Genomic DNA, 17,467 nt, shown 5'->3' on the forward strand with positions numbered 1-17,467 from the left:
TTAGTGTAGTGTGTCCTCTGCACAGTGTGCACCTAAAGCTACCTAAAGGAAATTGGTGGTGTTATTCTGATCCTATTAGTACCACAATCAGCTGCAGTATTTACAAGTTAGTGTAGTGCGTCCTCTGCACAGTGTGCACCTAAAGCTACCTGAAGAAAATTGGTGGTGTTCTTCTGATCCTATTGGTACCGCAGGCAGCTGTAGTATTAACAAGTTAGTGTAGTGCGTCCTCTGCACAGTGTGCACCTAAAGCTACCTGATGAAATTTGGTGGTGTTCTTCTGATCCTATTAGTACCGCAGGCAGCTGCAGTATTTACAAGTTAGTGTAGTGCGTCCTCTGCACAGTGTGCACCTAAAGCTCCCTGAAGAAAATTGGTGGTGTTCTTCTGATCCTATTAGTACCGCAGGTAGCTGCAGTATTTAAAAGTTAGTGTAGTGCGTCCTCTGCACAGTGTGCACCTAAAGCTACCTGGAGAAAATTGGTGGTGTTCTTCTGATCCTATTAGTACCACAGGCAGCTGCAGTATTTACAAGTTAGTGTAGTGCGTCCTCTGCAGTGTGCACCTAAAGCTACCTGAAGAAAATTGGTGGTGTTCTTCTGATCCTATTAGTACCGCAGGCAGCTGTAGTATTTACAAGTTAATGTAGTGCGTCGTCTGCACAGTGTGCACCTAAAGCTACCTGAAGAAAATTGGTGATGTTCTTCTGATCCTATTAGTACCGCAGGCAGCTGTAGTATTTACAGGTAAATGTAGTGCATCCTCTGCACAGTGTGCACCTAAAGCTACCTGAAGAAAACTGGTGGTGTTCTTCTGATCCTATTAGTACCGCAGGCAGCTGCAGTATTTACAAGTTAGTGTAGTGTGTCCTCTGCACAGTGTGCACCTAAAGCTACCTAAAGAAAATTGGTGGTGTTATTCTGATCCTATTAGTACCACAGGCAGCTGCAGTATTTACAAGTTAATGTAGTGCGTCGTCTGCACAGTGTGCACCTAAAGCTACCTGAAGAAAATTGGTGGTGTTCTTCTGATCCTATTAGTACCGCAGGCAGCTGTAGTATTTACAGGTAAATGTAGTGCGTCCTCTGCACAGTGTGCACCTAAAGCTACCTGAAGAAAATTGGTGGTGTTCTTCTGATCCTATTAGTACCACAGGCAGCTGCAGTATTTACAAGTTAGTGTAGTGTGTCCTCTGCACAGTGTGCACCAAAAGCTACCTAAAGAAAATTGGTGGAATTATTCTGACCCTATTAGTACCACAGGCAGCTGCAGTATTTACAAGTTAGTGTAGTGCCTCCTCTGCACAGTGTGCACCTAAAGCTACCTGAAGAAAATTGGTGGTGTTCTTCTGATCCTATTAGTACCGCAGGCAGCTGTAGTATTTACAGGTTAGTGTAGTGCGTCCTCTGCACAGTGTGCACCTAAAGCTCCCTGAAGAAAATTGGTGGTGTTCTTCTGATCCTATTAGTAACGCAGGCAGCTGCAGTATTTATAAGTTAGTGTAGTTCGTCCTCTGCACAGTGTGCACCTAAAGCTACCTGGAGAAAATTGGTGGTGTTCTTCTGATCCTATTAGTACCACAGGCAGCTTCAGTATTTACAAGTTAGTGTAGTGTGTCCTCTGCACAGTGTGCACCTAAAGCTACCTAAAGGAAATTGGTGGTGTTATTCTGATCCTATTAGTACCACAATCAGCTGCAGTATTTACAAGTTAGTGTAGTGCGTCCTCTGCACAGTGTGCACCTAAAGCTACCTGAAGAAAATTGGTGGTGTTCTTCTGATCCTATTGGTACCGCAGGCAGCTGTAGTATTAACAAGTTAGTGTAGTGCGTCCTCTGCACAGTGTGCACCTAAAGCTACCTGATGAAATTTGGTGGTGTTCTTCTGATCCTATTAGTACCGCAGGCAGCTGCAGTATTTACAAGTTAGTGTAGTGCGTCATCTGCACAGTGTGCACCTAAAGCTACCTGAAGAAAATTGGCGGTGTTCTTCTGATCCTATTAGTACCGCAGGCAGCTGTAGTATTTACAAGTTAGTGTAGTGCGTCCTCTGCACAGTGTGCACCTAAAGCTACCTGAAGACAATTGCTGTTATTCTGCTCCTATTAATACCACAGGCAGGCAGCTACAGTATTTACCGTTAGTATACTATGTCCTCTGCACAGTGTGCACCTAACGCTACCTGAAGAAAATTGGTGGTGTTCTTCTGATCCTATTAGTACCACATGCAGGCAGTTGATTCTGCTAGCTGCAGTATCAGTATATATACATCCCAGCTTTGTGCAGCTACATCTCACTGCAGGTCATCAGTATGTCTGGAAGGCCAATAAGGAGAGGCAGACAGTCACAAGCCAATAAAAGAGGGCAAGCAGGCTCTGTGTCTATAGGCAACAGTGCTGGTCGTGGAGACGGTGCATCCTCATCAGCACGTGGCCGCGGGACACGCTTGTCCTTTTTTTCGGCAGCTGGCCGTGTTGAGCTGCAACATGCAGAAGACTTGGTAGACTGGATGACCAAGCCGTCCTCATCCTCCTCATCCTCTCTCACCCAGGCTCAGGGTACTTTGTCTGGCAAAGCAGCTGCCAACACGGCCTCTTCCCTCGTGTTGTGGCAACACCACCACCACCAAAGGCCCAATTTTTCTGCCCCTGTTCAACAGGTGCATGTAATTACAATTCTTGAAATAATATTTCACAGCAGGGCCCGTTCCAGTGCCCACCAAGAGTAACTGTGAGGACTTACAGTGTTGTGGCACCAGCACCACCACCACCAAAGGCCCAATTTTTCTACCAATGTTCAACAATGGCATGTAATTACAATTCTTGATCTAATATTTCACAGCAGGGCACGTTCCTGCGCCCACCAAGAGTAACTGTGAGGGCTTACAGTGTTGTGGCAACACCAACACCTAAGGCCCCAATTTCTGCAGAGTATATAGGGAAGGCCCCTACTTTCAAACATCCAACTTACAAACGACTCCTACTTGCAAATGGAAGGAGACAACAGGAAGTGAGATGAAATCTACCTCTAGGAAGGGAAGTTCTCTCCTGTAAGAGTTAATATGGGAAAAACGTGTCTCCTCTTCACTGATGCTTTATCACCAATCCTTGTTTCACTAAAACCCCCAAATTTTCAAAAAAACATTTGTCATTGGGACAGAAAATGAGGTGAAAACTTCTGAAGAGGTGCAAAGACAGCAAAACAAATGTTACAGGGGTGATAACCCTTCCCTATGTTTTCCAAAAAGCTTAAAAATAGCTTTGGCTGGAGCTACACTTTAAAAATAAGGATATATATAGTAATATTGCACCAACTCTACAGAACTAGCAGCCAACATAAATAGACAGATTGTGGAAAGTTAAACTAATATAACAATGTGGCGCTTACGAAATTAATGTTCGTTGTCAGGCAAAAGATTCACCAGAGTGCATGCCTGGAGATCTAATTAGAATCACAACGTTTTAATGAGAGGAACCCAAACCCAGTGGATATATAAAAATATAAATTCCAACTGTGATACTGAGCACCTATGACTAGTGTTTCTTAAAAATTTGTGAAGAATATAGGTAGTGACTTTCTCTACATATCAGTTTTAAAAAATTCAAACTGTGATACTAAACACTTGTGACTAGTGTTTCTTATTATTAGAACTTGTAAAGAATATAAGTGGTGACTTTCTCAAAATGTGAATAAAATAAACCTATATACTCCCCTCCGGAGTGTACAGGAAAAACATTTTTTGATAATCATAAATGCATAAACATCTAAAAAATGTGAAACAAAAAATATCAATATGAGTAGTCTTTATACGTGACGAATGGTAGAAGATAAAGAATCCAACCCAATCAGCGATAACACATGTGTCAACACACCATAAATCATATATCTGTGTGTACCAAAAACAAGATAAAATAAAGTACATAAATCAAATATTGGAAATAATTAGAAAAAAGGGGAGCCAGTTCCAATGTTATCCCATATATTAAGGTTTCCTTGCTCTATAAAAGCCGGAGTGAACCTTGGGGTGGTGTGGCTCTGGGATGTCTGGTGGATATGTATAACGAATGAAATACCCTTACCAGAGGGGGTGGACTCATTAACCACAGGCTGCGAGTCAGATAGGCTTGTCTCAAAGATCATCCAAAGGACAGCTGCTCAGAGGAGATAGAAGTGGAACCCGATCTTGGTCTGGCGAGGCGTGACAACAACTACTCACCAGCCGGATTTGTGACATTATCTGGAGGAAGGAGATGGTGAGAGAGCCGAGATATACACCCTATTGATCGATTTAAAGGGTATATACCAGCGTCTACCCACCTGAACTGGCGGGATTTCCAGAGTACAAGAGGAGCAGCTGTCAGACAGACAGAGAGAGGGAGGTTGGACCGGAACCCTGGATTTGGGATTGCCCCTGACTGGAAGCATTTTTTCAACACTAGCACACCAAGAACCACCTTCAGGGGACACACAGCAACTACTCCCAGACCAGCACACCAGGAACCACCTCCAGGGGACACATATCAACTACTCCCAGACCATGACCTGTATCCACATCAAGGCTTTATTTTAAGCCTTTCAAGGTAAGGGCAATGGGAGACTTGTCTTAAGGGAAGGAAATCAGTGAATCATTGATTGTATGTGAAAATACGTCACCCAACTAAACCTTCACTAAAGTGATTTTTCACTATTTATTGGACTTTTTTTAGATTTGCACCTTGTATTTTGATTTACTTTATATATTGAATTCACTTTTAATGTGTTTGCGCGAAATCCTTTTTTATATAGTTTACCATTATGGTGATTTAGTGAGCACTATTTGATTTTGCAGCATCACTTTTATGGTCTCACACACATCCTATTGATTTAACGTATTCATATAGTAGCGCAGAAGTCCCATCACTTAACTTTTTAGGACAATAACTTGCATATTAGTCTTCAAAATTAGCACTTTTGATTTCGAACGTTCGAAGTTCCATAGACTTTAATGGGGTTCTAAAGTTTGCGCAAACTTTCGGTCCGTTCGCAGGTTCTGGTGCAAACCGAACCGGGGGGTGTTCGGCTCATCCCTATTTATAAGTGAGAGGTCATATGAATCTGGCACCTGGAGAGAAGGTACCAGTAATCAACACGCATATTTAGAGGTTTTCACAGTTAGAGCAGTGCTACCATGTGTGTGCATTTAATAAAAGAAAGGACTTTCCTCGCTTTGGAAACCGCAGCTTGGCATTGCATGTTATTATTGAGCTTATGATCTACCAAAACCCCCAGATCCTTCTCCACTATGGATTCCCCCAGTTGTACTCCCCCTAGTATGTATGATGCATGTATATTCTTAGTCCCTAAGTGCAGAACTTTACATTTATCAACATTAAACCTCATTTGCCACATAGTCGCCCAATTAAACAGTGCATTGAGGTTGGCTTGTAAGTTGGAGACATCCTATAAGGAAGTTATTCAACTGCATATCTTGGTGTCATCTGCACAGACTGAAATGGTACTTTTAATCCCAGACCCAATATCATTTATAAGGATATTAAAAAGTAAGAGTCCCAACACTGAACCTTGGGGTACACTACGGATAACCTTAGAAAATTCAGAGTAAGAATCATTAATCACTACTCTCTGAATTTTGTCTTTTAGCCAGTTTTCTATCCATTTACAAACTGATCTTTCCAAGCCTGTAGACTTTACCTTACACATGAATCGTGTGGGGGAAACTGTGTCAAACGCTTTGGCAAAATCCAAGTATACCACGTCCACAGCCACCCCTCTGTCCAAGGTTCTACTTACCTACTTTTTTCCAGCAAGAACTCATCTATGTGGTCTTTTATTAAACTCTCCGGTATCTTCCCAACTATAGAAGTTAAACTAACAGGTCTATAGTTACTTGGTAAAGACTTTGATCATTTTTTAAATATGGGCACCACATTAGCCCTACGCCAATCCAGTGGTACCATTCCAGTCATTAAAAATTAGAAACAATGACTTTGAAATGACAGAGCTCAATTTAGGATCCGTGGGCGGATGCCATCTGGTCCCAGTGCTTTATCCACCTTTATTCTGTCTAAATATTTCTGGACCATATCACAGTGGCGGCTGGTGAAGTTTTAGGATGGGGGGGCATCAGACCCCACCCTTCCTTCTTGACCCCTCCCACTTCTCATAATCCCCACCCGTAATAGAATCTACTCACTCCGTCCCCTGTATTCCACTTGCTTCCACCCATAGTGTCAGTAGTATACAGCCCCAGCATCACAGATCAGGGTATATAGTGCAGCCTCAGTCACAGATATATTACACCCTCCTGTACACATTACCCCCTGTACATTGTACCCCCCCCCTGTACATATTATCCCCCTCATGTACATATAACCCCCCTCCCTGTACATATTACCCCCCTCCCTGTATATATTACCCCCCTCCTGTACATATTACCCTCTCCTGTACATATTACCCCCCTGTACATATTACACCCACCTGTACATATTAACCCCCCTCCCTGTACATATTACACCCACCTGTACATATTAACCCCCCTCCCTGTACATATTACACCCACCTGTACATATTAACCCCCCTCCCCTGTACATATTAACCCCCCTCTCTGTATGTAGTATATCCTCCCTGTACACAAAATACCCCCTCTTGTCCACATTTACACCCCCCTTCCTTTTACACATCCCCCCCTGTATTGCATCCTCCATGTCCACATTGGCCCCCATCCTCCTACACATTGTCTTCTTGCACTTGTCCACATATGGCTGAGATGTTCTGCAGAGGTTAAAGCTGATGCTGTCGCTGACTCACATTCTCTCCTCACATTCTTGATATCCCTAATATGCCGAGTGCTGACCTGTCATCTGTCAGTTTCCCGGAGTACACAGACAGCAAGGACGGCAGAGCTGAGAAAAGTCACTGAAGCCAGAGTACTGCAGGCTTCTCAGAGAGAGGTCTGATTCTTACCTGGGGGCAGTAACAGCCCGAGAGACGTCCACCTGGAGCACACCTGTAGTAGCTGGAGGACAGGGAGGAGGTAAACCAGGAGGAGGAAGAGCTGCTCCGTACTGCCATAGTGAGTGACACCACTGCTTTCCACACAGCAGTGAACCAGGAAGCTGGCAGTGACGTGGCTGCAAAAAGCACCGCACAGTCTTCGTCCCTGCCAGTTAAAAATCGGAAAGGAGGCCACGTACCAATCAGTGAGAGTGTTTGCGGGCACATCGCTTGCGCCCCGAACCCCGCCTTAACACGGGCAAATCAGCTTCCCAGCTTACAATCAGCTGATTGCAAGCTGGGAAGCTTCCCATAGACTGTGTCCGGCGCCCGGACACTCTTATCCGGTTCTCGACCGGTGCATGCCGATATACGTCGGCAGAATGGTATGGCTGGGCAAATGGGCGTACCAGTATGTCCCTTTAAATTTGCCGCCGTGCCATTGCATGAGCGACCTCCACCGGTGCACGCGCTGGCCGGGAGCTCCGTGAGTCGGGTCGCGGGTCCCGTGAACTCGATCACCGCAGGGATACCTGCAATCGCCCCACGGAGAGCTAATGTAAACAAGCATCTCCCCGTTCTGCCTAGTGACAGTGTCACTGATCTCTGCTCCCTGTGATCGGGAGCTATGATCAGTGAGGTGTCACACGTAGCCATGCCCCCCACAGTTAGAAACACTCCCCAGGACATACTTAACCCTTACACTGCCCCCTAGTGGTTAACCCCTTCACTGCCAGTGTCATTTACACAGGTTTCAGTGCATTTGTATAGCACTGATTGCTGTATAAATGACAATGGTCCCAAAAATTTGTCAGAAATGTCCGATGTGTCTGCCATAATGTCACAGTCATGATAAAAATTGCCGATCGCCGCCATTACTAGTAAAAAAAAAAAAAAGATCAATAAAAATGCCATAAAACTATCCCCTATTTTGTAGACGCTATAACTTTTGCACAAAACAATCAATAAACGCTTATGGCGATTTTTTTTTTACCAAAAATATGTAGATGAATACGTATCGGCCCAAAATGAGGAAAAAAATGTTTTTTTAAATATTTTTTGGGGATACTTATTATAGTAAAAAATAATGCGTTTTTTTTCAAAATTATCGCAATTTTTTTGTTTATAGCGCAAAAAATAAAACCCGCAGAGGTGATCAAATACCACCAAAAGAAAGCTCTATTTGTGGGGAAAAAAGGACGTCAGTTTTGTTTAGGAGCCACGTCGCACAGCCGCGCAATTGTCAGTTAAAGCGACGCAGTGCTGGATCGCAAAAAACGCACTGGTCAGGAAGGGGGTAAATTCTTCTGGGGCTGAAGTGGTTAAAGGGCCTTTTTTTTTGTTTGTTTTTTTTTAGGTTGGGGGGGGGGGTGCCCATGTGCCCCCTATAGACGAGCCGCCACTGCCATATCACTTTTGAACCGATTAAGCACGGGTTCACAATTATATATTTTTGTTTTGTCTCACACTATTAGACAGTGACACCTAGAGGGGAACCAGGGGAACTGCATTGACAATACTTCTGCACTTCTCTACATAAGCATCAGTAAAGATTTTGTATTCTTTAATTAGTGATCGCAACTACTGTCAGCAGGACAGGAAGTGAGAGAAAATCTAAAGTCGGGTACACACTATGAAACTGTCAGCTCCGGTCGGAGCTGCTGTACTATTATTATGTTTTTTTTTTTTTTTTATTTGTGCAAGTTATCACAACACCACTATCCCATGGTTTTTAAGATCAAAGATACAACTATGTTGGTGTCCCTTGTCATTTTTACATTGTATTTTTTAAAATGTAACTACCTACTCCCGACTCCCAAACTGTCATTTGAAGTAAAACACATAGCCAAGTATTATTCTCCACATTTTTTTTTTATTGTGCATTAAAAAAATAAAACAAATAAAATTAGACATGCTATCTGCCAATAGAACTTAACCAAAAAGTGCATTCTATGCATCCAAAAATATAGAAAATATACCAAATCAAATCATTATTATTCAACCAAAAAAATAATGTCAAAGTAATAACTCCAAGGCCAATAATAAATAACACGTTATCTCCTCCGATTCCACAATATGTCTGGTTGATGAGCAGCCGTTAAGAAATAAAATGAAAAGCCCAAATCAACACTCACCAAACTTCTACTAACACGAAATTAGCAGAAGGAGCCCAAAGGGTGGCGCTAAAGAGCTGAAGAACCACGTAGTACGTCTAGTACGTCACTACGTTCGTAATTGTTGGCCAACATTTGTGTGACCGTGTGTATGCAAGACAAGTTTGAGCCAACACCCTTCGGACAAAATTCCACGGTTTTGTTGTCGGAAAGTCCGATCGTGTGTACGGGGCATGAGGAATAACTCACTTAAATCTGTCTAGTAGACATCCCGGGTATGATAAAGTTTGAAACACGAAATCGTAAATGATAATATAATGAATAACTATAAATAATTATAAAAAATAATAATATAATAATAATAATAATAAAATTTATTTAATAATATAATCAAATCAAAAACACTGAAATTTGCTCAGTCGCAGAATTGTCGCTGTCATTACTTTCAGTGTTTGATGACGGATTTCCCCACAAATCACTATCGCTCAATTCTGCAAGTGATTCTTATTTACTATCCCTCTTTTCTAGCTGGTCTAAAAGCACTTTTGACGTAAAGGGACACTTTTTGGTTGCCATGGACATTCTCAAGTTTCCAGGCAGAAAGAACAGTATATATCATATAAAACTGCATGCAGGGCACTGGGCAAAGCAGATAGCTGCCATAAGCTTGGTATCTTTTTAAACGGCAGGCGGTCCGCTTTCACATAAAAGTGGTCTCATTGGCGGATTCGCCACTAGATCACTTTTATGGGCGGCGGAAGAGGTGCCCCTCCCCCTCCCACCACCTCCCGGTCGTCTCCGCCACTTACCGGACCCGTGGGCAGCGGCGGAAACGATTCGATCGTTGTGATGGATGGTCAGGAAGTCGAGTGAGGTGGCCCTCCCACTCGACACTATGCCCTTGGAGGACTGGAGCGGCGTCAAACGTTACTTCTGCCCTCCGGCCTTAAAGGGCCCATTTTTATTTATTTTTTGAGTAAAAAAAAAAAAAGAATTGACATTTCTTTTTTTTTTTTTTTTTTTTTTATTGCTTTTAAGTGAAGGATTTTTTGACCCCAGATCTCACATTGAAGATGACCTGTCCTGCTTATTTCTATTACAAGGGATGTTTACATTCCTTGTAATAGGAATAAAAGTGATCCAAAAAATAATTAATTTAAAATGATAAAATAAAAATTAAAAGTGAAATAAATAAGAAAAATAAATACATTTTTAAAGCGGCCCGTCCCTCCAAGCTCATACGCAAGTGGCGCCCACATATGTAAACGGTGTTTAAACCACACATGTGAGGTATTGCCACAATCGTTAGAGCGAGAGCAATAATTCTAGCACTAGACCTCCTCTGTAACTCTACTGGTAACCTGTAGACATTTTTAAATATCGCCTATGGAGATTTTTACATGCCAAAGTTTGTCGCCATTCCAGGAGCGAACACAATTTTGAAACATGACATGTTGGGTATCAATTTACTCGCCGTAACATTGTCTTTCACAATATAGAAAATAATTGGGCTAACTTTTCTGTTTTCTTATTTTCTAATTAAAAAAAGTGTATTTTTTCCCAAAATATTGCGTTTGTAACACCACTGCGCAAATACGGTGTGACATAAAGTATTGCAAGGATCTCCATCGTATTCTCTAGGGTGTCTGAAAAAAAAAAAAAAAATATATATATATATATATATATATATATATATATATATATATATATATATATATATTCTAGCAAAAAAAAAAAAAACAACTGATTTTAACTAGTCAACAGCAACTGTCAAAATAGGCTCGGTCCAGAAGTGGTTAAAGGTGTGAAAGGGCATAACATTGCATTGGGTTAAGGGAAGGATGAGCGACAAAAAACACATTTACACAGGCAATTTAAAAAACTCCCACAAAGTTCAGAAGCATACTATAGGATATGTTTGTTTAGTTGATTGGTTCCTATTAGTCACATGAGGACAGTAGTTAAAAAAATATATATTTTTAACCACTTCAGCCCCGGAAGGTTTTACCCCCTTCCTGACCAGAGCACTTTTTACAATTTGGCACTGCGTCGCTTTAACTGCTAATTGCGCGGTCATGCAATGCTGTACCCAAACGAAATTTGCGTCCTTTTCTTCCCACAAATAGAGCTTTCTTTTGATGGTATTTGATCACCTCTGCCGTTTTTATTTTTTGCGCTATACACGGAAAAAGACCGAAAATTTTGAAAAAAAATGATATTTTCTACTTTTTGTTCTAAAAAAAATCCAATAAACTCAATTTTAGTCATACATTTAGGCCAAAATGTATTCGGCCACATGTCTTTGGTAGAAAAAATGTCAATAAGTGTATATTTATTGGTTTGCGCAAAAGTTATAGCGCCTACAAACTAGGGTACATTTTCTGGAATTTACACAGCCTTTAATTTATGACTGCCTATGTCGTTTCTTGAGGTGCTAAAATGGCAGGGCAGTACAAAAACCCCACAAATGACCCCATTATGGAAAGTAGACACCCCAAGGAATTTGCTGAGAGGCATGTTGAGCCCATTGAATATTCATTTTTTTTGTCCCAAGTGATTGAATAATGACAAAAAAAAAAAAATTACAAAAAGTTGTCACTAAATGATATATTGCTCACACAGGCCATGGGCATATGTGGAATTGCACCCCAAAATACATTTAGCTGCTTCTCCTGAGTATGGGGATACCACATGTGTGGGACTTTTTGGGAGCCTAGCCGCGTACGGGGCCCCCGAAAACCAATCACTGCCTTCAGGATTTCTAAGGGCGTACATTTTTGATTTTACTCCTCACTACCTATCACAGTTTTGAAGGCCATAAAATGCCCAGATGGCATAAAACCCCCCCAAATGACCCCATTTTGGAAAGTAGACACCCCAAGCTATTTGCTTTGAGGCATGTTGAGTCCATGGAATGTTTTATATTTTGACACAAGTTGCGGGAAAGTGACAAATTTTTTTTTTTTTTTTTTGCACAAAGTTGTCACTAAATGATATATTGCTCACACAGGCCATGGGCATATGTGGAATTGCACCCCAAAATACATTTAGCTGCTTCTCCTGAGTACGGGGATACCACATGTGTGGGACTTTTTGGGAGCCTAGCCGCGTACGGGGCCCCGAAAACCAATCACTGCCTTCAGGATTTCTAAGGGCGTACATTTTTGATTTTACTCCTCACTACCTATCACAGTTTCGGAGGCAATGGAATGCCCAGGTGGCACAAACCCCCCCAAGTGACCCCATTTTGGAAAGTAGACACCCCAAGCTATTTGCTGAGAGGCATGGTGAGTATTTTGCAGCTCTCATTTGTTTTTGAAAATAAAGAAAGACGAGAAAAAAAAATTTTTTTTTCTTTTTTCAATTTTCAAAACTTTGTGACAAAAAGTGAGGTCTGCAAAATACTCACTATACCTCTCATCAAATAGCTTGGGGTGTCTACTTTCCAAAATGGGGTCATTTGGGGGTTTTTTTTGCCACCTGGGCATTCCATGGCCTCCGAGACTGTGATAGGCAGTGAAGAGTGAAATCAAAAATTTACGGCCTTAGAAAGCCTGAAGGCGGTGCTTGGTTTTCGGGGTCCCGTATGCGGCTAGGCTCCCAAAAAGTCTCACACATGTGGTATCCCCGTACTCAGGAGAAGCAACAGAATGTATTTTGGGGTGTAATTTCACATATTCCCATGGCATGTTTGAGCAATATATCATTTAGTGACAACTTTGCGCAAAAAAAAATAAAAAAAATAAAAAATTGTCTCTTTCCCGCAACTTGTGTCACAATATAAAATATTCCATGGACTTGACATGCCTCTCAGCAAATAGCTTGGGGTGTCTACTTTCCAAAATGCGGTAATTTGGGGGGGTTTTGAACTGTCCTGGCATTTTATGCACAACATCTAGAAGCTTATGTCACACATCACCCACTCTTCTAACCACTTGAAGACAAAGCCCTTTCTGACACTTTTTGATTACATAAAAAAATAATTTTTTTTTGCAAGAAAATTACTTTGAACCCCCAAACATTATATATTTTTTTAAAGCAAATGCCCTACAGATTAAAATGGTGGGTGTTTCATTTTTTTTTTTCACACAGTATTTGCGCAGCGATTTTTCAAACGCATTTTTTGGGGAAAAAACACACTTTTTAAAATTTTAATACACTAAAACACACTATATTGCCCAAATGTTTGATGAAATAAAAAAGATGATCTTAGGCCGAGTACATGGATACCAAACATGACATGCTTTAAAATTGCGCACAAACGTGCAGTGGCGACAAACTAAATACATTTTTAAAAGCCTTTACAGGTTACCACTTTAGATTTACAGAGGAGGTCTACTGCTAAAATTACTGCCCTCGATCTGACGTTCGCGGTGATACCTCACATGCATGGTGCAATTGCTGTTTACATTTGACGCCAGACCGACGCTTGCGTTCGCCTTAGCGCGAGAGCAGGGGGGACAGGGGTGCTTTTTTTTTTTTTTTTTTTCTTTATTATTATTATTTTTTTATCTTATTTTTAAACTGTTCCTTTCATTTTTTTTTTTAAATCATTTTTATTGTTATCTCAGGCAATGTAAATATCCCCTATCATAGCAATAGGTAGTGACAGGTACTCTTTTTTGCAAAAATTGGGGTCTATTAGACCCTAGATTTCTCCTCTGCCCTCAAAGCATCTGACCACACCAAGATCGGTGTGATAAAATGCTTTCCCAATTTCCCAATGGCGCTGTTTACATCCGGCGAAATCTAAGTCATAAAATGCTCGTAGCTTCCGGTTTCTTAGGCCATAGAGATGTTTGGAGCCACTCTGGTCTCTGATCAGCTCTATGGTCAGCTGGCTGAATCACCGGCTGCATTCTCAGGTTCCCTGTTGAGACAGGAGAGCCAGAGAAAAACACGGAAGACGGTGGGGGGGGGGGGGGCATTCCCTCCCACTGCTTGTAAAAGCAGTCTAGAGGCTAATTAGCTGCTAGGATTGCTTTTACATGAAAGCCAATCGCTGGCTGAAAAGAATGATACCAAGATGATACCTAAACCTGCAGGCATCATTCTGGTATAACCACTCAAAGTCGTGAATGGCGTACCTGAAGACAAAAAAATGGTTAACAATAAAGCACAGTAAACGGTAAGGTATAAAAAATTGCATATCTTGGGAGGCAGGAGGCGGAGCCTAGCGGAGCAGACATGCAGTGTTAGAGCTCCACACCGCTGAGGAGAGAAGAGAAGGACAAAGCGGAGCCTGCAGGCTCAAAAGGTATCCATTTGAACCTTTTTGCCCCAGGGAACAAACTGTGAAAGTTTGGGCAGGAAATATGGTACTGGGAGGAAACCGTGGCAGAAATAAAAATCACCTCACAAAGAGCTCACAGGCACTCACTGCAGCTGAAGCAGCTCCAGTCACCTCACAAGATACAGCATCAGGGCGCTCTCACAGACAGAAAATGTCACAGCAAGACTCTCCATTTGAGTCAGATACAGAACAAATCCTCTCACAAACTTCTCCACAAGCCTCCTCAGTATCCCCAGTAATATTATTACAATTTGAAAAGATGCTTCATAAGGCTTTAAAACAAACCTCAGACCAAATAACAAAAAGCCTAACCAAAGAAATAAGAGAGCTGGGAAACCGCACCGCAGCCTTAGAAATAAAAATGGATGAAATTGAAATTACAACCCAAGAAAATATAACAGAATTGGAACAATTAAAAAAAGAGAATTTAATACTTCAAACTAAGCTCGAAGATTACGAAAATAGAGCCAGACGTTCAAACTTGCGCATAAGGGGAATACCTGAAACTGTGACAGACCTGCAATCTACTATTACTGCTCTATTACAAGAACTAAAGCCAGATATCCCTATTGAACGTTTAGAGCTGGACAGAGTACACAGAGCCCTCACAGCCAAAAAGAAAGATGGACCCCCACGTGATATAATCACAAAATTTCATTATTACAGAAAGAAAGAACAAATACTAATTGCTGCAAGAGAAAAAAAGGAACTTAATTTTCAAGGACACAATTATCAAATATTTGCTGACCTATCCCAACTTACTATTACTAAAAGATGATCCATGAAACCCCAACTAATGGAACTGCAACGCCACAACATTATGTATCAATGGGGCTTCCCCTTTTCAGTCAGATTTAACTACCAAGGTACAATTTACAGAAGCAGATCAGCAGATGAACTACAACAAACCCTTTTAAAATTAAATCTGACAGAACCCACAAGCAGCAACACTCCTACACGCAGAAGAATGGCATCATCTTCACCTTCAGGCAGCACCCAGAAAATTTCAGAACAAAATGGGAATCATCATTCTCACAAAAGAGGCCGTTATGCCACATCATCCATGGACCAAGAAGATTCAATGGACTGACATCCCAATTCCTGATATCTCTTCATTTATTATACTAAGAGATGGTTCTCTATAAAAAACCTGTATTTATAACTGAATGTAACTGCATTCTGATAGTCACACACTGTGTGGGATCATGTTACATTCCAGTTATATTTCTTATTACTTCTGATTCATATAACCTTAGAATATATAAGTGAAATAAGGAAATTCTTGTTCAGTTATATATTATCAGGTAATAACAATAGATTTATTACTTTTTAGGACAAATATGTTCAATAATCCAGAAGTAACGGAAGCTTTTTCTTTCTTTTCTTAAAACAAATATATTATTACCTAACTAGTTCCTAGAATTATGTTTTTGTTTATTCTAATCTGAAGCAATACAACCTCAATTTTATGAGTTAACATATCTAAACAGTTACATATGAATAAAATATGTAATTGTTTACTCTAAAAGGGTTAAAATCCCAAAATAATTCAAACTATCTTCATCAATACCAAAGTTATTAACAGTACCTTTCTAACTGAATTATTTAGCCTAGGGCAAGACTAACCATATACAACCACCCTGGAATAAATAATTTCAACAAAAACTATATTCTGCACTCCAATTAATGAAACATCATTTTGATGTCTTTTGACATAGCACTTCTCTCCTGTAAGCGGAAGATCCGTGTACCCCCATTAGCCCTCCTCATTCTCCCAACCATATTATGTGGGAGTGTGACGAAGGCACTTATTCCCCTGAGAGAGATATTTATTCTCTTTCACGGGTAAATTGTGATTACTTGCAAAAAATAATTTATACAATGTATCATCTAATCTCATATGTTTTTTGTTTACTCTTTACTCCAGAATTCACTGGTTTCTTTTCTATCTATTCATCTCTTCAGTCCACACAGGTTGATCTGCGCAGTCAGCTCTGCATAACAAAAAGTAAGTCAAAACTATTTGATCTATTGCCATGGCACCACTGAATATACTTTCCCTGAATGTTCAGGGAATAAATGTCCCTCAAAAAAGGACCAAAGCCTTCCGTACTTTCCATAACAAGAAGGCTCACATAGTATGCCTCCAAGAAACACACTTCACCAAAGATTCTACTCCAAAATATATTTCTCCTTTTTATCAACAAATTTACACAGCTTCTGCCTGTACCAAGCAAAGGGGAACTCTAATTGCATTTCACCGATCCACACCATTCACCTTATCATCAGAAATTAAAGACCCAGAAGGTAGATACCTGATACTCATGGGTTATATAATGGATACAGCAATCACGGTGATTTCCTACTACGCTCCTAACAAACAACCCACACCATTCCTCTCACATATATTACAAGTGATTAATACACACAAAATAGGAACAGTGATAATGTGTGGGGATTCGAACCGGGTCCTCCTCCCATTTCTAGATAAATCACCTTTTACACCATCCAAAATAACCTCTAGATTACCTTTTTCTCAACTTCTTTCCAAATACAATCTGGTAGATTCATGGAGAGAAAATAACCCAATGAAAAAGAAATTCACTTATTTCTCGCACCCTCATCAAACCTTCACCTGAATAGATCATATTTTTCTAACAATAGGAATGATACCAGAAATTATTGCATCAGATATAATTCCGATTCCGTGGTCTGACCATAATGCAGTATACACTACTATAGCCTCAGCCATACCAAAAGCGCATGACCCAACGTGGTACTTACCGGACATAATGCTCAAACACCCACTACATCAGATGGCCATTGAACAAGCTTTAAAGGAATACATATCAATTAATAATACAACAGACATCTCCCCAATAACACTGTGGGAAGCTCATAAGCCTGTCTTGCATGGTACAATACAAAGACAAATGGCACTATTTAAACGGGAACGCAAAAATCTAGCAAAAAAACTAGAACTCAATTTTAATGCAGCCTACATATCATTTCAAGATAACCCATCTCAGAGTACAAAATCTCATCTTGAAAAATCTAGATTGGAATACG

The 17,467-nt window shown here is 40.8% G+C and overlaps 1 protein-coding gene across 1 annotated transcript in view; it reads right to left on the reverse strand.

Moving 5' to 3' along the window:
* LOC141129287 (beta-1,3-galactosyltransferase 5-like) overlaps nucleotides 1-7,221 on the reverse strand; it is a 64,636-nt gene extending 57,415 nt beyond the window's left edge. The window contains exon 1 of the mRNA XM_073617229.1: nucleotides 6,962-7,221. Within this exon, the coding sequence (XP_073473330.1) occupies nucleotides 6,962-7,219 (258 nt within the window). The 5' untranslated portion in view covers nucleotides 7,220-7,221. The remainder of the gene's footprint in view (nucleotides 1-6,961) is intronic.
* Nucleotides 7,222-17,467: the final 10,246 nt, after the last annotated feature.

Source organism: Aquarana catesbeiana, linkage group LG02 (genome assembly GCF_042186555.1).
Source record: "Aquarana catesbeiana isolate 2022-GZ linkage group LG02, ASM4218655v1, whole genome shotgun sequence".
NCBI classification, from domain to species: domain Eukaryota; kingdom Metazoa; phylum Chordata; class Amphibia; order Anura; family Ranidae; genus Aquarana; species Aquarana catesbeiana.